At 39.2% G+C, this 23,115-nt stretch overlaps 1 protein-coding gene across 1 annotated transcript in view; it reads right to left on the bottom strand.

Annotated features, from left to right (window-relative positions):
* The window catches only part of LOC149794440 (uncharacterized), a 51,573-nt gene that overhangs the window by 9,703 nt on the left and 18,755 nt on the right, over positions 1-23,115 (bottom strand). Inside the window, exons 2-3 of the mRNA XM_089968668.1 lie at positions 4,172-6,087; positions 3,562-3,701 (exon numbers count right to left, since the gene is read on the bottom strand). Of these exons, the coding sequence (XP_089824794.1) occupies positions 3,562-3,701; positions 4,172-6,087 (2,056 nt within the window). The remainder of the gene's footprint in view (positions 1-3,561; positions 3,702-4,171; positions 6,088-23,115) is intronic.

Genomic DNA, 23,115 nt, shown 5'->3' with positions numbered 1-23,115 from the left:
AAGGTTAATGACATGTAGATGGAGGGACTGCAGCGACTGCAAAGTACACACAGAGACCGCCTAAATACATCAAAAGCAGCAGAAAATTAAGAAACAAAAAGTGATAAAGGCATAAATGCGGGCGGCATTCATCTCTAACCCATAGCTTTGCATTATGTATCCTAGGCGAACAAAGATCAGGAAGGACGGAAAGCACTGAGGAGGAGGGTTGTTGTTGTTTTTGTAGCGTTTAACACCATATTTCAGCACACGACAGGGGCTATACATGGCGGCCAGTATTAATGGTGGAGGAAGATCCCGGGATAACCCTTGAATGAACCACCGACCCACGAGAAGCTACTGGCAAGCTTTCTCACATACCCACATTGGCCGAATCCGAGACTCGAACCCACGAAGACAGGTGAGATGGCAATGATCCGTAACGGAGAGCGCTTTAGACCACTCGGCCACTCGGGGCCCCTCTAAGGAGGAGGTAGAAACATTCATAAGTGATACCAATCTGATGCGAACAGAAGACACCAACCACTTGGGGACTGAAACAGGATTCTTCCAGAAAAATATCCCAGAGAACTTTGAAGACAATGGAACGTACATGGAATAAGGTATGTGATGTGAAACTGAAAACAAGATCCAGTTTTATGTTAGGACCTATTGCATTAACCTGCATGGAATGGACAAATGACCTAAACAAGTATCTGCTCCAAGTAATCTAAAAAGTAAAAAATATCCCGAGAGGTTGGAAACTGGCAGAAGGACGCCTTGCGGCTAAAAATGTCAAAAACTCATCACTAAGTTGTGGATTATATCTTTGCTGAGCGTAGATGGAGAAATATTATCGATGCTGTCAAGAAGACTAAATAGTAAATAACATAAGAAGTAAATAACAATAAAGTTCATCCTGATAACTTTCTTCGTCGCAACGGATGAGAAAATAGTGGAGAAAAATGGAAGTAAAGACAGGAATAAAGTGGTGAATGATGATGAAAGCATACTGAAGCCAAAGGGGATTATCGGAACTGTGTATAAGAAAGAGAAGGGCTCGGCTAAACGAAATCCCAGACATGGAATGAATCTAGCATAGCAGGCCTAATATGGTCCCAGCGTGATTCGCAGGAACGAAGATGAGGAGAGTTCCGCGCAAGCAGTTAAAACCATGTCCAAACAATGTGGACAAGATGGAAACTGCCAAAGAGAAACCTCACGTGGACTGAACTTTGACATGACCAATCCATTAGAATCCAGCTCTGTCTTCAGTCCGCGTATGATATGCACCTATTGCAAGGAGATCATCGTCAATGGAACCTGATAGACTAGCATATCCATTATAAAAGAAAAAAGCTGATTCCAGCGTTTTCTATGGTTATGTCAAGTTGTCTTAGCCCATAAGCGATGCAGATGGACACACGATAATGTCGATCGATCGATAGAGAGAGAGTTGGATTTGTATCGGAGCTTTAACAATGTTTCAGTCATATCGCTACGATGTCTGCCGTGTGGCAGTTTATAATGACGTCTAGCACTGGGGCATCATGCCGCAGACTTGTAGCATGATGTTCCACCCAGTCACATTATCCTGACACCAGGCCGACCAGTCCTAACACTATCCTCTTAATGCTGAGCGCCCAGCGAGGCAGCTGTTTGTACCATTTTTTTAAATCTTTGGTATGACTCGGCCGGAGTTCGTACCCACGACCTCCTGCACCTAAGGCGGACACTCTAACCATTAGGCCACTGGAGCCGTCGATCGATCGATCGAAAGAGAGAGAGAGAGACAGACAGACAGAGACAGAAAGTCCGTATATTTTTAAGAAAACAAGGCGAAAAGTCTGGCATGCAGGGAGAACGGGGCACCTGTTCGCCCAGTTTGCTCAAGAGGGACAAAAATCAATATTACAAAAGGAAAAGGCCTGGAAGATGAAAGCAGACCATCCAATGGGAAGAACGAGCGCACGAGGCACATAAAAAGAACATGGAAATTACCAGAAAAAGTAAAGACATATAGAGCATAAGGATGGAACAATTGGTTCATCCCTTTGTAAATATAATCCAAGGGGTTTCCCGAACAGTTGCACTGTTAGGATGCTCAGTGCGCTAGGAATAAGGCGAGAAGAGCGAGAAAAAACAACAACAAAAAACCTCAGTACATATGCGAGACAAGCTAGCCTGAAGAGTGTACGGTTGGAACTGACTAAAACGTGATGGAAAGAACACCCAACCAAACACAGACGGGCTGTGTCTGATCAAATTTGACACCTGGCCATTAGGAAGATGTACTAAGATAAGGAACGAATTGCCGGGTGGAAGGTGTGAACTCTCTCTCTCTCTCTCTCTCTCTCTCTCTCTCTCTCTCTATATATATATATATATATATATATATATATATATATATATATATATATATATATATATATATATATATATAACAGTAGGAGACATAAATACAGTTAGCCTTGTGTAGATAGCTTTTCGAAATAAACTGCATCGCAGGAGTGCACACTCTGTCAGAAGGCAAGTAGTGTTGTGCCTTAGAGAGACAGGTAGCAAGTGTGCAATCAATAGGTATACATAATATTTGTAATGAGCATTTTCAAATATCGTTAAGGCCTCTACAGTCTGATACAAAGGAACGAATTACTCATCCAGTAACTAATTACTAGTGTATATGTTACTAAAAATATAAAAATAACCTCTCCTAATCTAACATAACCTAATATTATATAATACAACCAAACCCGACCTAACCTAACGTAACACCAATAGATTACTATTTCATATCATCAAAAATAGTTTCTTGAACTGTAACATAATAACTAAAAACTCTACATCCCAAGACCATTTTAATGAGCCGGCCATCGGTGTATCTCGGCAACCAATCATCTTCATTATAGCATCATCTTTTTCTGATAAAACATTCCTTTTCAAAATCAAGTTAAGAGATATACGATCGTAATTCAATTAATTCATTACCTTTGTATCGTTGTTTCTACTAAAAATTATAAATACGTAGACTTGGCTATGCATAATACAACGCCACTATCATGGTTTCATCGACATTGACATTGCGCTATGCATGGAAAAGATAAATGGCCGTATTGGAATCGCAAGAATTTTTCATAAGATATTCAGTCTATGAAAAAGTAATAAAACAAGATATTTAAACTACTTCAATGGTTCGTCATCACAATGCTATTTCATATTCCCCATCCCTTATCCTTCCCCCTAAAATCTTTAGCGTGTGGTCGTAAAACAAAAAAATTGTTATGCACATAATGCGTTATTCTTCTCTAATTGAATGTTTAAGTTGTGGTTATGAAATAATTCAGAAATGTACATTTAACTGCATTTATTTATATTTGACCTTTAATTTAAGTCCCAACTCTCACCCCAGCCTCGATCTCTATACTACGTTTGATGAATTTCCAAACAGCCTTTTGGGAGGCGTGAGCGCGGATGAAGAACGGAACGTGACTCCATATAACTCGCTCAAGCGTGACTATAATTTTAATTCTTGTAAGTCGATATGTTTGTACTTTATATCAAAGAGGTATATGGTACTCTTACTGAATACGGTGCTGGATTCTGATTTGCTTGTTGCTGTTCGCCGTGAACATTCCTATTGTTGGTGTGTCTGTTCGCAGCAAGGTAGATAATCACCATTACAAGCAGAGTTGTATTGATCATGATTACAACCGTCAGGGACACTGTAATGAAATATCAAACATGCTACATTACAACCATAATCAAGGACCCTGTAATGAAATATCAAAGATGCTACATTACAACCATAATCAAGGACCCTGTAATTAAATATTGAAGATGCCACATAGATGTTACTGAATTGGCCTGTTTGACAGGATTTATATAGCTGTCTTATGGGAAGTTTTCATTTCCACACTTAATTCAAAACTATCGGAAGATCAAACTTACCTTTCGACGACAGTGTTTACAAGCCAAATTTAATACCTGCTTTATTCCAGTATCACATTCGCATTTAGAAAATGGATCTTCTTATTCCTCTCTCTCTCTCTCTCTCTCTCTCTCTCTCTCTTCGATCCAAACAATGCATGCAAGTATCAATAGATGTACTGAAAAGGTATAATGGTGCCGCACATAACTCTATTTTTTAAATATTTGTTTGAGTCGTAAAATATTTCAATTTCAATTCACGTACCTTTATCAAATATATTCTCCTCTATATCCTCGGTCCTCTGGTCCAATATAATGGTCTCATTCGAAATCCCAGTCACATTCTCAATTAGATGTTTGATATTGATGCGCAGAATTCTCACAGACACATTCATACTACGTAGATTGCTGCCAAGGTTTTCTACAGACACATTCAGTTCATTTAGAGAGCAGCCATGGTTCTCTACAGACACATTAAGTTTATTTAGAGAGCTGCCATGGTTTTCTACAGACACATTTAGTTCATTTAGAAAGCTGCCATGGTTCTCTACAGACACAATCAGTTCATTTAGAGAGCTGCTAATGTTTTCTACAGACACATTTAGTTCATTTAGAAAGCTGACATGGTTCTCTACAGACACATTCAGTTCATTTAGAGAGCTACCAATGTTATCGACAGACACTTTCAGTTCATGTAGAGAGCTGCTAATGTTTTCTACAGACACATTTAGTTCATTTAGAGAGCTGCCATGGTTTTCTACAGACACATTCAGTTCATTTAAGGAGTTGCCAAGGTTTTCTACAGACACATTCAGTTCATTTACGGAGCTGTCATGGTTTTCTACAGACACATTCAGTTTATTTACAGAGCTGCTAATGTTTTCTACAGACACATTCAGTTCATTTAGAGAGCTGCTAATGTTTTCTACAGACAAATTCAGTTTATTTAGAAAGCTGCCATGGTTCTCTACAGACACATTCAGTTCATTTAGAGAGCTGCCATGGTTATCAACAGACACTTTCAATTCATTTAGAGAGCTGCTAATGTTTTCTACAGACACATTCAGTTCATGTAGAGAGCTGCTAATGTTTTCTACAGACACATTCAGTTTATTTAGAGAGCTGCCATGGTTCTCTACAGACACATTCAGCACATTTAGAGAGCTGCAATGGCTTTCTACAGACACATTCAGTTTATTCAGAGAGCTGCTAATGTTTTCTACAGACACATTCAGTACATTTAGAGAGCTGCTAATGTTTTCTACAGACACATTTACTTCATTTAGAGAGCTGCTAATGTTTTCTACAGACACATTCAGTACATTTAGAGAGCTGCTAATGTTTTCTACAGACACATTCAGCACATTTAGAGAGCTGCTAATGTTTTCTACAGACACATTTAGTTCATTTAGAGAGCTACCATGGTTTTCTACAGACACATTTAGTTTATTTAGAGAGCTGCTAATGTTTTCTACAGACACATTTAGTTCATTTAGAAAGCTGCCATGCTTCTCTACAGACACATTCAGTTCATTTAGAGAGCTGCCAAAGTTATCTATAGACACTTTCAGTTCATTTAGAGAGCTGCCATGGTTTTCTACAGACACATTCAGACTACGTAAAGTTTCGTTATGTTGGGACATTTGCCTCGACGCTTCAGTACAGGTATTTTCCAGAAATTGTGAACGTTGCATTGATTTTTCTTCAAAAGTCATCAAATTTGTTTGAAGTTCATTGTGTTGCTTCTGTATATCCTTAATGTCGCCAAATTTCACAGCTACTTCATCTTTCAATTTCTGAACCTCATCTTTTAAAACTTTCAGTTCCTCATAATTCCCATTTACTCGATCCGAAAAATCACGTTCATGTTTTCCAGCTCGATTCTCGAATTCCTTGTTTTCAACATGGCAAGCAGTGGCATCGACAGAATCTGGAATTTGCTTAATATCTTGCAGGATGGACGTAACACAAGCTGTATTTGTTTTAATATATTCCAGGATGGACTCAACACAAGACAAGCGTTTAGAGAGATTTTCTGTGAATGCACGCAGCTCATGATAGTCTTCAGGCTCAATTTCCAAATCTTTCTCCGGTTTAGAAAGCAGTGTAGAACCAGTACAGGTGCACGGTGCTACGACGACGGCAATAACAACAATAATAAGTGAAAGTCTACAACGAAAGCTGTAAAAAAGAAAACAGTAAAAAAAAAGTTATTTTAAAAAACATATAGGAAGAGGATGCTCAGTATTTTAAAATGTTATCTTAATATGCTTAAACCCCTATCTATATATTTGTTAAAATATATATTTTGTGTGTGTGTACGTATATGCATGTGTTTGAGCAGATTATACATTTATTTCTATCAATGGTGGAAGAACACCACGTCAAACTTCAAATGTTTATATTAGTGTGAATATGGTTTAACATTTTGTATGCAATGAAGTTACCGAATATACTTTCTGAACCTCAATCCGAAGACAAAGGGTCTGAAAACAAATTCTAGAAATCATACATGAAGTCTCCAACATCTCCACTCATCCTCCGAGAAAGGCCCCAACTTGTTTATATATTCTCATTCACAACCAGTCTATGGCCTATTTGTTTTATTATTTTAGAGTGCAGTGTAGATTCTGCTTTTTGAAGCAGTAAAACCCTCATAAGGTTTGAGCAAAGTGCAGATAATTGCACCTTGAGGCCATACTTTCATTTCTTTATTCACGAGAGAGAGAGAGAGAGAGAGAGAGAGAGAGAGTACATTACAGAGATGAGGATTCTGTTTATTCTCTCAACCATATGTAATTAAATTTTACTGTTAATATGCAGTTTACAGTGGCAGTTTAATTATATAAATATATATATATATATATATATATATATATATATATATATATATATAACAAGAAGGAAGGTAAATAGTCAAATAATACAGAATTTTTATATATGTATGGCATGGATTATTATACAATAGCCAGCAAATATTGTCGTTAGTTGTCTATGACAAGTATGTCATATGTCCAATTTCATTTTAAATCTCCAATTCCAATACAACAGCAAGAGGCAAATGACTTGAAACAAGGACATCACATACAAAGCATATATGCTACAAAATATGAACTTATTTCATTATATAAGAAAAGAATTCTAAGAGTATGAGCTATATTTTCTACATGTAAACATAAAGAACACTTCCATAAAATTTGAGATACTTTATTTCGACAGATATCAAACTGGAAACTACATGTTTTTATTATTTAAAATCGTATTCATCCATTCATGAAGCGATATTTATAGTACAGATAAGATGACTGATTGTATGGTACCTCACTGATAAAACATCAGATTCCTTTGGTAGCAATTATAAAAATATAATATATTAAATATAAATAACATTGCTACCGCTACCAGTAACCAGCTCAATTTGTTTGCATTATGACTGCTACAGTACAGTACTAAAAGTGCTTGTTACATTTGGATATAAAATTAATGTAGTATTTAAAAAGATGAATAAATTTTTTTACATGTATCTTCTAGAGATGTGATTGTTTTCTGTTAGAAGAATAAGACACACACACCCCACATAATTTTCTAAAAAGCTGGTAAAGGTTTTTAAGGCTAGTCACAGCTCAGGCTGTTGTAGCATCCATCACATCCATCCCCCCACATAAACATCTTCAGTTGTCTGTGATTTTATCATTATTTTATCCAGTTTAAAACATAAGCTAATATTGTCATGACACAAAAAATATCAGCACAATACAACTATGCAATAATGCAAAATAAATAAATAAAAACAATATACAGTCCCTATGTTTAACTTTTCAAGGGAAATATAAGAGAAATTTTTTTTTTAAATTTGAACCGGCATTCATAAAAACGATATTGTGAGATTAATTAGTCTGAAACAAAAGCTATCATACAGGTAGGCAATTATAAGGAACAAATACCTGGATTGTCTTGTGACATTGTTCTTACAGATTTATTTGCCAATCCCTTTTGTTTTTCACTTTCACATGAATAAAACATGAATGAAGACAAGCTTTTCACACAATCTGGCTTTTGGATTGGATATACACTAATCATTGCAAATTCTGAGGAATTAAAACTGTAAATTCTGGATTGGCCAAGAAACATTACCTTTTGTGTACCACATACATTTGTAAATTATGACTCAAGAACAGTCAGGTTATATTCCTTAGTGTCTGTGTCAAGAATTAATTCCCAAAAACAGCCCATTACTGGATGTGTATTCAATATATATACTGTACAAAAATGCTCCCTTTTTGATGAATTTATTTTGTGGGCAATAAAAACAAGTTGTCTGCACTTGCTATGAACAAAACACCATGAAAAGGATTATATTTTATTTGCTAATTTGTTATTTCTGATACTTTGACCTTCACAAAACTGTTATATTTATGAACCTGAGATGAAATTTTAAATTTGGCTTCTTATCCCTAATGTATGTGCCTTGGAACAATGGATAAGGTAAATTCTATAATTTAAATGTCTTAATTACTTAGCAGAGAGAGAGAGAGAGAGAGAGAGAGAGAGAGAGAAAGAGAGAGAGAGATAGAGAGAGATTCATAAGTTAGTTTTTTCACAGAATAATAGAAACCACCCACCAATTTCTGACTGCAGTTGGAACATATCTGAGAAGAAAGTAACAGCTACTTTATAAACATGCAGGGCATTTTAATGTGAGTTATAGGCCTACAAGTACTATTACTCAGAGAAGACACAAGACTGGGTTTTAGAAATTAAAGCCACACAAGCACCAGTTTGTTACTTTGTGAAAAATGGGGTCATTATGAGAAAATGGAGGCACCTGATGTACCTACTGGTGATGAGTGGTCAGTGAGCAATCAAATTGTTGTTCCTAAGTCATATTGGCAGGAAATGCATGGTCTAGCCCATAAAACTCCTTAAGCTGGTCATTTTGGTGTCAATAAGACTTATCACAAGATCCTGAATCATTTTTATTTGCCGAAAATTAAAAGGGATGTTTATAAGTACTATAGATCTTGTCACACTTGTCAAATGGTAGGAAATTCCAGTCAGAAGATATCTAAGGTACATCTGCAACCTATTCCTGCATTTGACCATTTTACAAGCCATTTAACTGAAAAATGGTAGACTGTCGGTTCTTTACCTAATACCAAGTCAAGCAACCAATACTTGTTGACCATAATGTGTGCGTCCTCAAGATTTCCATAGTCTGTTCCTTTGAAGACTATTAAAGCAAAAACTGTTCTAAAAGTTTAGGCAATGTTTTTAACACTTTGTTTGCCACCCCAAATCTGTCCAGCAAATTTTATGTTTGATTATTTCCAACAACTTATGCATGAATTAGACATCCAACAATTTAATTTTTCTATCTGTCACCCTGAAAGTATTGGGGCTAGCTCAAGACTGTCCGAAAACACTCTCACCTACCCAGGATACATGTATACCATCATATTGAATCAAACAGATCAGGAGAGCTTTTCCCCATATTGGTATTTATCACTAAATGAAAGACCCCAAGACTACCCTAAAACAAAAAAGACTGTCACAAAACACCCTCAGCTACCCAGGATACATGTAGGCAATTAAATAGAATAAAACCAAATAAAAAGACAGTGATCTGAACAATTCTACCCTGTATAATTATCGAGTAAGATCAGTAGAGCTTATTCTTTTGTTGAAACTTGCTGAAGACTGTCCCAACATCTTTTGTCTCTGATTATTTCCACTTTTAGAGACAAAAGTGTTAAAGGATGCAAACCAGTTTTAAATCTGGTCTTTTGGTTGTTTTTTTTATAAATACATTCAAAAGTTGAGGTTATGTACATTAACAATGCAAATTAAGTATTGGAAAACAATTGTACACTAAATCTAATCTTTCTAATCGCAAGTAAACATTTATATCATGATACGATCATGATTTTCCACAGTTTGATTATTTCTGTTTTTGCGGCAAAATATGTTCCAAAATGAAGATCGTGATAAGAATAATAATACCTTTAAGGAATGCTTCATTTTTTTAATGTCATTTTACCTTTAAACTTTTTTATGTGCTATTGATGTTACTCTCAAATATTTTATTTTCGCGGGAGCTTATGTACAAGAGTATCACAGGAAAAGATAGACGTCTGTGAGGTGCGTCAAAATGGGTGACGTACAATACAATTCTTACAACCAGGGTTCGTCTGATGAAAGCTCGTTAAGAAGAGTACGAGGGAACATATTATTGTCATTTCTGATCCTTACTAAAAAAAAACCTAATGTTTCCAAAGTAATGAGAGATATCACTACTAAGTAGATTTCTTAAACGGTGAAGGTAAATACTTAAGTGCGTCAAAACTGGGGTTAAAAAAGATGGACCACCCTGCTGTACTGTGTGCGTTTTTGTTTTCGTAAGGTGCTATAAATCACTTAGATCTTCCAGAAAGCTTACGGTTTTTAGAGACGATTAAAAATATTTTGCTAACGTACACCTTAAAAAAGGGACTGAAAGAGTTATCGGCACAAAATGAATGTCGTAAAGCCCTTGGGAAGCATTCATTGTTTTTGGTAAAGGAAAAACTTTAAAAATTTAGAGCGCTGTCTGCTGTCATAATGCCATGCTAATCTCTAGTATGCCATTATGATAACAGATGGCGACACGAGTAGGACAACAAAGACGATACTGATAAAACTTAGTATTTACATTGTTGCAAGGCCAAATATGTATGAAAACAGCAGCTGAAATGATATAATTGTAAAGTTTATAAACATAATATGCAAAGCTTGTAATAACTGACATAGCGTTTGTCAAACGACAAACTACAAAATCAATTCAGTAGTTGGTAAATCGCAAGATACAATGACGCAGAAGGAAAAAAGATCAAAAAACTTGCAAGCAGCCATTTACAGCTTGGATCAAATGCTTGGATCAATGAAAAATACAAAAATTCATGACTAGAATTATGAATGTAGCACTTGCAAGCAGTCATTTACAATAATGCAGAAGGAAAGTAGCACTTGCAAACTGCCACGTCCAATTTGCATCAATGAAAGTACAACATACATTGATAGAATTATGAAAGTAGCACTTGCAAGCAGCGATTTGAAACAATGCATAAGGCAAGAATGGGAAATACACGCATATAATTATGGCGGTAATCCCCCTCCATACAACCCAGTGGATGATACCATAAGTCATTATAGAGCGTGTATTTAACTGTTTCTCATGAAAACCTATCATATATATATATATATATATATATATATATATATATATATATATATATATATATATATATGTGTGTGTGTGTGTGTGTGTGTGTGTGTGTGTGTGTGTCCTACCGTTCTAGGGTGGGTTTCTCATACATCAAATATTGTGCACATTTTCGATCTTCTTCACACATGTGTCTTATACCGTGTGCAATATTCTAGAGACAGAGAGTAATTCAGTTCGATCATGACAAAAAATACGCATTCATTCCTCTGGGATTTGTATGTAGGTAGAATCTTGACCGAAAACCAGGTCTTGGTATAAAAACAAATGAGGCCTTTAACTTTCATTTGAGTCTCGGAATTATCAGACACAAAACCGACACTTAAAAATGTGAGATATCATCCCTTAAGTATTCTAACGGTGCTTATAGATGCAAATGACGTACAGACTAAAACTTATTCCATGTAAAATACAACAAATTTTAGAGAAACGATTTCTATCAAATAAATATTCAAGTAAGCAACCAAGAAAATATAGATTTGTGTCTTTATTGGTATTCGTCGTATAGCGTTGTGTATTTTCCCCAACTACCTCTACAGCTATTCATGCAAAACATTACGCAGGTGCCTCGCTAATGATAACGACTAAACAGAACAAAAAGCGCAAGCAGGCACATGAACTTCGAGAATAATTCCGTTAGAAATTAGAAGAATAAAGATGAAAAGATTTATATTTAAATACTGTTCAATGTTGGAAGGTATATTCCAGTCATCATACGATGTTTTACTTCGACTATGGATAGAGATATCGGCATGCTGAGAGAGATAGAGAGAGAGATCCAACGGTAGCCGTATGATATCACATATTACTGGCACCGTTTATTATTCTCCAAAGGAATCAACCATAGATAATTCACGGATAAATTTAACTTGTATCCCGATTCACCGATGGTACAGAATTAATCCATGACGCAAAATGCTCTGATTGAAATGACTGAAGTCTGGAGAAGTGCAATTACCAAATTAGCAGCGAAAACGAGAGTATATATATAGGAGAGAGAGAGAGAGAGAGAGAGAGAGAGAGAGAGAGAGAGAGAGATTGGAATAGGTCATAATATTCAATGTACTTGTTTTGGCGAAGGTAGATATGACTTTTACCAACGGGTTCTGATCGCGACCCAAACTTTTTGAGAGAGCCTGTTGAGACTCGTTGATACAAAGTGGAAATTTGTGTTGGCTTGACCATAGCATATGTATGAAATGAAACGAAATTGTCTTTAGCAAGGACATATCGAGGCGGCTGATCCGGGCTGCTGCCTGGACGGATAATAAAGCAGTGACCAATGAATTACAATTCAGATTCTCGGCCAACGATCGGAATATTAGTTGGTCATTTCCGCGTGTGTGTGTGTGTTTGTGTGTGTGTGTGTGCGTGTGTGTGTGTGTGTGTGTGTGTGTGTGTGTGTGTGTGTGTGTGATTTGAATTTTTAACGAAGGTTTAATAATTTTTCAGTCATATCGCTACGATGTCTGCAGTGTGCCAGTTTATAGTGATGTCTTGCACTGGAACATCATGCCGCAGACATATATCATGATATCCTACCCAGTCACATTATCCTGACACCAGGTCAACCGGTCCTAACATTAAGCTTTTAATGCTGAGCACCTAGCGAGGCATCTGCCAGTACCATTTTTATAAGCCTTTGATATAATTCAGCCTGGGTTCGAACCCGCGACCTCCCACATCCGAGACGGACGCTCTAACCAGTAAGCCACCGGAGCGCTCTCATTTCCCTGTACTGTTTAAATATTTTAAGCAGCAGTTGTAGGGATACGCATCAGTTTGATAGTTTGGTGATTCGCCTCTGGCGGGGTGGACCACAAATTTTACGACAGAAAAGGCCGAGAATGTTCAGATTGTAATCTAATCTTTGCAGCTATATTGTGCCAGCTGAATAAAGTAGATTAGAACATACATTTCAATGACAACGAATTAAATTTGAAGTTTATTTGTCGACTTAACGGAAATGGCCAATGAAATTCCAATCGGTTTCACAAACTGAGCTACAAGCGCCAGTAGTGTAGTGGGGCGATCTAGGGACAATGGAAAATCCAGTCAAAAAGGTGTCACGGCCCTCTGAGGATACTGGGAATTTAACATTGGAGAATCTAACACGGCCCTCTGGGGACAATGGGAATTTAACATGGTGGGTCTGTCTAGGGACAATGGGAATTGAACATGGTGGGTCTGTCTAGGGACGATGGGAATTGAACAGGGGAGATTTATGTAATATAGACAAGACTTACATTATATATATATATATATATATATATATATATATATATATATATATATATATATATATATATATATATATACCCCATTTTTTTAAAAAATTTGGTTGAAAGGGTTAGAAAATAAAGTCAATTTTTTTTTCGAGGCATATGAATGGCCATGAAAAGGGCCTTTGGTTTTATGTTAACATACCATACTGTTAACACAGAGGGTAATGCTTAGGTCTTCTTCTTTTCCTCAAACTTTGTCTCACTTCTGGACCATAAATTAAAACTCTCTTTAAACAGCCTTGCCTTTCTATGTAGATTCTTCTTTTCCACACACATGTATCCGTCATCTTGACAATAGTCCACGAGGATTGGACATACATCGGCAAGTCCGTTCTAAACATCATTGAAGAGACGAGAGTAGACGATTCCACGTCGGTCCACATCTTGGTGACGAGAACAGGTAAAGGAATGCAGCGAACTGCGGTTATTTATAGGGAAAGGGAGGATCGAAACGGATTGGGTTCACTGACCAATCCAAACACGCGTTACAAAATTCAGTCACCATTTGTCGAATCCGAAGAGAGCAGTCCGTGACGTCACATTCCCTATATAGTGGCACTAGCGTTTGTGCACAGTCAATCCATGCGACACAGTTAGCGTAAACATGACACAAACTCAAAAGACGATGAATTGGGGTGCACCGGCCATGGAGACTACCCAAGGGAACCCGGACTTACTTCCACTTCCTGAAGAGGTAAATTGGGATTTTGTGGACTTTCTTTCGCAAGAATTTGTTCCGGAGCCAGTACCTTCGCCACCTTCTCCTTCTTTACCGCACGTGGAGAATTTCAAACAGAGACAGAAAGAAGAATTGGATAAATTTATACAACAACAAAAGGAAGCAGAACAAGCTTTTCTCCTACAGCAACAGCAGCAAGAAGAAGAGGTAAGAAAGAAACAACAAGAAGAAGCAGCAAAGAAACAAGAGGGTGAAAGTCAAACCGTTACGGTACTGTTAGACATTTTAGCATTGTTAAGAAGTCTGAAACAAATTTATCAGACTTCTTTATTACGACCGAAGAGAAAAAGACATTCCCAAGCTGAACTACCCAACCCTGTCACCACATCTACCATACCACCCTTAGTGATTTCTACCAAATCATCATCATAGACAGTACGCAGTCCAGAAGTAGGCCTTGGCCGTGGTAAAGGCTTAAGACAGTTAAAATTGATTGGTTCTCATTCCTAAGTTTGTTCTTTAACCAAACAAATACCCCAAAGGCCCTTTTCAGGGCCACCCACTTCTCTCGAAAAGAGATATTATTTCAATTTCCAACATCAATTAAAACTCAAAAAAAAACTTTTTTACCCCTATGGTGAGTATGCATGTGTGAGTGAGTGAGTGTAGAATCTTATTCTAAAAATTATAACCAAAAGACACTTACTTTTTATAGACTGTATATTTTGTTACAAATTTTACAATTCAATTCACAACACAGCACATTAAAAAAGTTCATACGCTTCTTCTTTGTCTTTTTTCACTCTGTTTTTTAAATTTCTTCACTTTCACAGCTTTTTCCTCCTCTTCATCCTCACCCTCTCCCCTTCTTCTTTTTTTCTCCTGTTTCTTTTTCTTCACTTGTCTGCTTTCTTCCTCTTCTTCCTCTCCATAACTTCCCTCTTCTTCTTCTTCTTCTTCTTCTTTTTGTTCCTGTTGTTTCTTAGGGAAATCTGGAGACCAATGTCCTTTTTCTTGACAATGATAACAGGTATCTTGACTTTTGTCTCTTTTAGCCCCTGTTTTGCTTTTTTGACGGTCTGGACACTCTGAAGACCAATGCCCTTTCTTCTTACAGACATAGAAAGTATCTTGACTTTTATCTCGAAAGGAAGGAGAGTAGTCCGTCGGCTTGTCTGAACAAAGTTCTCTGATCACCCCTCGCAAAGCTCTGATAAAAAGTTCGATCTGTGTAGTTTCGTCCATTGTTCTGCTCAGTTTGAGAGTGAAATGAATAGTGGAAGGACAAGACATACATCCTTTATATATACGCTAGTTTGTTATGGATATAAAGTAACCCATGGTGTTTAAACTTTAGTCATTTGACTTTTTGCAGTCAAGATGAAACGATCCAATCCACTCGTGAAGAAAGGAGAAGAAGAAAGTAAGAGACAGAAACGTGATCTATCGCCTCGTACCATCGCTGAAGTCTTGACACAAATTCATGCCAGTGATTTTGAAGAGGACATGAGTGAACCAGAATCCAGACCCACAGAGTCTCTACCTAATCAAAGTGCACCACCCTTAGTCAACCTTGAAACGTACTATCACATTCGAGACACGGAAAAGCGTCCCTCTAGAAAATTTAGAACCACGGCTTACAAATACACGGTGAAGTTTAAAGATTTCAAGTCCGACGTACCGTTGGAGAAAGCAGAAGGGTTCATCACCGAGATGTGGGATTCTTTGCTGACCACATTAAAGCGACAGTGTCAACCCAAAGAATACGATCGCTTGAGACTTTCCATAGAACATGACGTCTTGAAATCCCCTGTGTGGATCGAGTTTAGCAGTCCTGCGGAATTGACCGCTTCCAAAGTCATGGACAAGATTCAACACGTACAACAATCGAATGACCAATCTGACATCACCGATGGAAAAGCGACACTGTCCATGACCCACGTCTCTCCTCCTCAAGGGACCGGACAGCGCAAAAAGGTCTTATTGGTGAAATATCCTCGCAGCACCAAAACAAGCCTCGTCCAAATTCACAACCCTCACGACCAGATGTGTTTAGCTTGGGCTATCGTGGTCGGACGAACCTATGCCAACAAGAACGACACGGCAGAATGGAAAAGAGCCTGGGAGAATATTCGAAAATCGGACCAAGCCAAACAACGAAGTGAAGCAGAACTCCTGTTACAACAAGCCGGCCTGTCCAAAAACACACCCTGTGGTATTCCTGAAATGCAAATATTGCAAGATGTCCTAGCTCCACGCTACACCTTGAAAGTCCACCCTCAAGAAGTGCGCGGGTCTCTGTTGTTTCGAGGCCAAGACTTTAAGGACGGAAAATACATTCATCTCTATCATCACGATGAACATTTCGATACCATTACCAGTATCACCGCATTCCTAGCATACAGTTATTACTGTGAGAAATGTGACTATGGCTATAACAATCGAGAGCAACACAAACAGTGTGGATCAAAATGCTCAGGATGTTTGGCCTCTCAACCCTGTCTGAACAAAGGACAACAACGAGTGCATTATTCTACTTGTCTGCGCACTTTTTTCAGCCCTACCTGTTACCAACCACACTTGAAGACGCAATATTCACAGCACAAATGTGCTTGACAACTCCTGAGATTGTGCCCTACGTGTGGACAAGGCCTATGTACCAATAATGCCAAGGCACACGCATGTCGAGGAAAGAAAAAATGTCATATTTGTCACCAAATCGTGGACTTGGAACATCAGTGTTACATGCAAAAATACCAACCCCAACAAGAGGAAGATGAGGACCACTAGAAGAAAGGCAATTTCATCTTTTTCGATTTCGAATGCATGCAAGAGACCAGCATTCACAGTCCTAATTTCTGCGTGGCTAACTGAGCGTGCAAAAAGTGCATCCAAGAACCTATCTTTAGTCATTGCCCTCACTGCAGCAAGATTCCTGGAGGACGTGAAAAAATCTTTCGGGGACCGAACACGCTAGCGGATGTCGCCCAATGGATCTTAGACCCCATCGTCGAGACGTGGAGCCAAAAGGATATCGAACGTTATGGAGATTGTCATCGCCATGCCACAGTCATGGTTCACAATTTCTCTGGATACAATGGACAGTTTGTTTTGAGATACTATAAGGAACAAGGCACAGAACGTCCTAAAGTCACTTTGAACGGGGCCAAAATCATTTCCATGCAAGTGGGACAAGTACAGTTTAAAGATTCGATGAGCTACCTGGCCATGCCTTTGAGTTGAATGCCTAAAACGTTTGGAATGACGGAAATGGCCAAAGGCTACTTTCCACACTTTTTCAATACCAAAGCCAATCAACATGCCGTTCTACCCCATTTGCCTGAGGCTCACGGTTACGACCCCGACAACATGCGTAACGAACAACGAGAAGCTTTCTACGCTTGGTACCAGGCCCATGGATCTGACCCTTTCGACTTTCAGGAAGAAATGTTAAAGTATTGTCGTTCCGACGTGGACATTTTACGGCGTTGCTGTGGAAAATTTCGAGAACTGTTCATGAAACACGGAGGGGTCGATCCTTTGAAAGAAGCTTGCACCATTGCCAAAGCGTGTTCCTTAGTGTACCGCCAACGTTTCATGCCTGAAAACACCATACCGGTCATCAGTCCTCAAACGACCAACTTTTTCAAACTTCAGTTTTCGGTCAAAGCCCTACGTTGGTTACATTACTTGTGCGATAAGGAAGACAAATGGATTCAGCATGCCCGCAACGAAGGGAGCAAAAAGACCATCGAAAAGTAATCAATGGATGGCTGGGACTTAGAAAACCCCAAGATTGTGTACGAGTTTATCGGTTGCTTATTTCACGGATGTCCCGTCTGTTACCCTGATCGTAGCACTAAAAATCAGTTTTTACAACGAACCATGGAAGACTTGTACCAGGACACTAGTCAGCGACGCCTAAAGTTAAAACAGCAAGGATACCAAGTGGTGGAAATGTGGGAACACGAGTACGATCACCGTATGAAAACCGATCCCGAGTTTAAACGTGCCGTGGAAAGTTACAAGCTGATGGACCCCCTAAACCCGAGGGATAGTTTGTACGGAGGAAGGACCAATGCCACCTGTTTGCTGTACCACGCTAACGAAGAGAAAGGAGAAGAAATCAAATACTTGGACGTGTGTTCCCTGTATCCTTACGTGTGCAAATATTGTCGCTTCCCTGCAGGGGAACCCACTGACCTGAAAAACATTCGACAATACGAAGGTTTGATTAAGTGTAAAGTTTTGCCTCCCACGGTCTTGTACCATCCCGTGTTACCTCACCATTGTCAAGGCAAACTAATGTCTCCCTTCTGCCGTTCTTGTGCCGAAACATGTAACCAAGACCAACCTTGTCAGCACATCCAGGAAGAACGTGCCTTGACAGGGACGTGGGTTAGCGTGGAATTGTTCAAAGCTCTTGACATGGGATAACAACTGTTAGAAGTGTACGAAATTTGTTACTTTCCCAAGACACAACAATACCACAAGGGTGACCCCAGTCAGAAAGGCATTTTCGCAGACTACGTGGATGCCTTCTTGAAACTGAAGCAAGAAGCCAGTGGCTATCCTTCCTGGTGTCACACTCCCAAAGACCAAAAGACATTCAAAGAGAAATACTGGGAAAAAGAAGGCATTACTTTAGAAACATCGAGAAAAGCGAAGGCAGGCGATCGTTTGCCAAAGTGATGTTAAATTGTTTGTGGGGTAAAATGGCACAACGACCGTGTTTACCCAAGACGGAATATTTGACAGAACCTTCCCGCCACTTCCAGATGTTTCACGACAAAACCAAATTCATGAAACACGTGGACGTCGTTCGTGAGGATTTGATCTTGGTCAATTACGAAGAAGATCTGGACTTTGTAGAAGCCGACGCATTTGAAAATGTCATCATTGCGGCTTATGTGGCAGCTCATGCTCGCTTAAAATTGTACGAAGCTTTAGAACTGTTAGGGGAACGCGTCCTGTACTTTGACACGGACAGCTGCATTTACACTGAGTGCGCGGGTCAACATCACCCTAACATCGAAGAAGACCGTTTAGGAGACTGGACAGACGAACACCCAGACGACAAGATTCTAGTTTCGCGAGTATCGGTCCTATACATTACGGCTACGAATACCGGGACAAACAAGGAGAAGTGCACACGGAGTGTAAAGTGAAAGGATTGACTCTGAATTATCGTACCAGTCGAGTGGTCAACTTTGGTGTATTGATAGAAGCCTTGCAGTCTGGACAGGATGAAAACTTTAAAGTGACTACCTACCAGCCAAACAAGATTGTCCGTGTATCCACTCACCACATTGTCAGTCGGCCCTTGGAAAAAGTCTATCAAATCGTGTACCAGAAGGGAGTGCGACTTGCCAATCACTTTACGTTGCAGTATGGACATCTTGGTATTGGTCTGTATATAAAAAGGGACCGTAGGCAAGATCGATAGTTCATTGTGACTATCAAGACCAAGCGAACAAGATGAATACTTTTAGAGAAACACAAAACAAGTTCAGACAGGCACAATTCAAGTTTGGGGCCTTTGAACTGGAATGCTATGCTGAGCCTTTCGATGTGAGCGATGCTGTACGATGTGACCTCAGTGATGCCGTAAAGCATCATAGGAACTTTGTTCTCACTACTAATACTACCCCTATCATGGAAAGTGATGTGCGTGTCAAACCTGATGGATGCGAAAGCGATGCCGCTCGTCCTCTTGGACACTTTACTGAGTTTCATGGTCAATGTGGATGTCAACCTGCACGTCTACCACCCTACGCATGTCATACAGCCCTAAGCAAACTCCTGTCGATGTCACCCTACCCATATCTAAACAAACCTGTGAATGACGAATATTCGTTCCCTGTGCGTTTGTCTGAATACTGAAAATCGTTTTCAATCGTTCAAAGGAAAATGGCCTAAATATCTGGGAGGACCAACCCCTGAAGAATTAGCCAGAGCCGGATTTTTCTACTTGGGCGAAGGGGATAATGTCAAGTGTTTCAGTTGCGGTGTGTCACTTCACCACTGGGAACCACAAGATTCAGCCTACTTGGAACATGCTCGATGGTCTCCCAGTTGTCACTATTTACCTTTAGTGGGACGATATCTGTAATCCCTGAATGGATACTTTACAAGAGAACATTCGTGGTTTGCCTGTGGAGTTGAGAGAACGCATTTACCGAGAACTGGTCAAAATTCAAGTCAAACGTAAAGAACAATTGCATCCGTTACGTCACCGGTGTTTGAAGCACTGGTACCTGAATGCTATAAGAGGAGTTATTCAGTTGAAAGTGTTTCATTGGACAGACCTTCATCACCTGTCCCGTCGTTCAAAGGATTATTTTGTTACTGATGATTCTATTTGCCACCAGGTAGAGTTAGTGCAACGAATTGAGGAAGAAGAGTTGAAGGATTACCAACATCTTTTACAGCATGTCACCTTAGTGGAAGAGGAAACTTCTAAACGAACTATAAAGTGCAAGTTAGCGACTGAATTTAGATTTGCTACTGGAGTAAAACCATCTCTGATCAGACAGTACACTTATTGTCTACGACAAAAAAAAAGTTTTTTAGTATGGCCTATTCATGGATACTTTACAAGAGAACATTCGTGGTTTGCCTGTGGAATTGAGAGAACGCATTTACCGAGAACTGGTCAAAATACAAGTCAAACGTAAAGAACAATTACATCAGTTACGTCACCGGTGTTTGAACCACTGGTATCTGAATGGTATAAGAGCACTGATTCATTTCAAAGTGTTTCATTGGTCGGACATTGATGATTCTCGTGAGATTCATAAAGTTTTGGATGACACTAATTCTACTTACAAGACGATCATAATACACCGAATTCCAACGGACGAGATAGAGGATTACCAACATCTTTTACACCAAGAAATCATATTTGTACGGAATTAAAATAAAACCGATGCTGTTCAGAAAGTACACTTATTATCTCCAACAAAAGAGAGTATAAAAACAGGCTGCCATGCCACGGCTTATATCACAAGTGATTGAACAGATTTTATGGAAGGAACTCAATGACAGTATTCAAACCGTGGAAGATTACCATTGCTTAGTACGGCAACTGTATCCATTGAATTTGGGTCGACGTGTGGTGTGTGTCTTAGTGACTTGTTTTCTGGGATTTCGTTTACCAGCCGATTCCTTGTGGACTCTTTATGAACAGTACTTATCACCCAACTTAACATGAAAGTGGTACCTTTAAATGGTCACGAGAGAATCATTTTGCTCAAAGCTTTGAGTTTTCATTTGGATACTTCTCGACCTCTACGGGAAAAAAAGATTCGTCAACTTTTAGCTACGGAAGACGTGTATGACGATGTGTGTGTAGATTGTGACTTACACCCCCATTGGACAGATGTACGTGCCTGGAAAAAATGGGGTTTTGAGGCTCGGACACAAGAAGTGGCCCAGTACGCTCGAGAGTTGTGATCCTTCTTTTCAACGTCCAAAGAAAAAAGTCACTTTTCAACCTGTGTTGGTGACAGTACCAGAAGAACCCGTCACCCAGGACAGGACTGTCGTGGACATTCCTGAAAAATCCTTTCGGGAGCACACTTGTGTGACCTTACCCCCTGTTGAACTTGTCAGAACATTACCCAAAACATGTTGTACAGAAACTTGTTTCTATTCCACGTTGATTGTTTTTATGTGCATTTTATCGTTATCCTTAAGCCTTTGGCTTTTATGTATTTTTGTCTTTCGTGTTCATTTTTAAAACCTCAATAGACGTGTCCTGAAAAAGTATAAAAACTCTTGTTTAGTCTGTTTTCTTTTCACAAGTGACATTACTGACACTATGGCTACCTCTACTGTCTCTGCTCCCTCTTCCTCCACTTTCAAAGTCATCGACGAACACTTAGATCGTGCCAGTTGGGAGGCGTCGCATCTTCGCCATCCCTTTAACATGCTCATTGCTGGACCTAGCAGTTCAGGCAAAACCGAATTTGTCAAACGTTTGATAGAACATAAACATCATTTGATCGATCGTCCACCTCAACGCATCGTGTGGTGTTACAAAGAGTTGCAATCGGCGTACAGCATCTTGCGAGAAAGTCAAGGCGATTCCATCGTGTTTGTGAAAGGCATTCCTAACGAAGACGACGGAATCGTATCTGACTCCCGTCAAACCCAGCTGGTCATTTTCGACGACAAGTTAGGAGAAGACGAAGAAGAAATTAAACTGTGGTTTACGCGCAAAGGGCATCATCGTAATGCCAGTGTCATTTACATCACTCAAAATTTGTTTCAACAAAGTAAAGCCCATCGCACCATCAGTCTCAATGCTCATTAGGTGGTCTTCTTTAAAAGTCCTCGAGATAAATCGCAAGTGCAAGTCTTAGCCAAACAGTTAGGAACGCCTTGGCTCACTCAGGCGTACCACGATGCCACTCAAACTCCACACGCATATTTACTCGTCGATTTGAAACCCACTATCCCCGATTATTTGCGATTTCGTACCCATTTGTTTCACCACTGGTGTCAAGACGGAGGGCCTGTCCTGTACACGTCTCCGTACTGGACTTAGTCACAAAAATATCTATAAAAACCTCAGATAATTTTCCTCTGTCTTAGACAGTGTCAACATGACGTCCCTTCAGTCTCATCTTCCCGTCAAATTAATTCGTGCCTTGTATGGCATCAGTCGCGAAAAAAATTCATAAATACGTGCTCGTGTCTTAGAAGCCAGACTCAGAGAAGTCTTACGATGCTTCACGGTGACAGCACGTCAATTACTACAAATCATCATTCAGATTCCTCATCAAACCAAACGCTTTTTTGATCGAAACAAAGTAGCTTTGACCCAACTGGCCGATCCCCGCATCGACACTCAAACCAAAAAGCAAATAATTTTGAAATCTGGAGGGAGCGGTACTCTAGGAGGTGTCATCATTCGCTCCCTCTTAAGATGGGATCCTAATGCTCCCAAATTTCTCCCCAAGAAAAAAGTCAAACGAAGTCCC

The sequence above is a fragment of the Sinohyriopsis cumingii genome, chromosome 8 (assembly GCF_028554795.1).
Source record: "Sinohyriopsis cumingii isolate HCF-2022 chromosome 8, ASM2855479v2, whole genome shotgun sequence".
Taxonomy (NCBI): domain Eukaryota; kingdom Metazoa; phylum Mollusca; class Bivalvia; order Unionida; family Unionidae; genus Sinohyriopsis; species Sinohyriopsis cumingii.
Note: the sequence above shows the minus strand (reverse complement) of the source record. Positions and strands in the feature narration are given on the sequence as shown.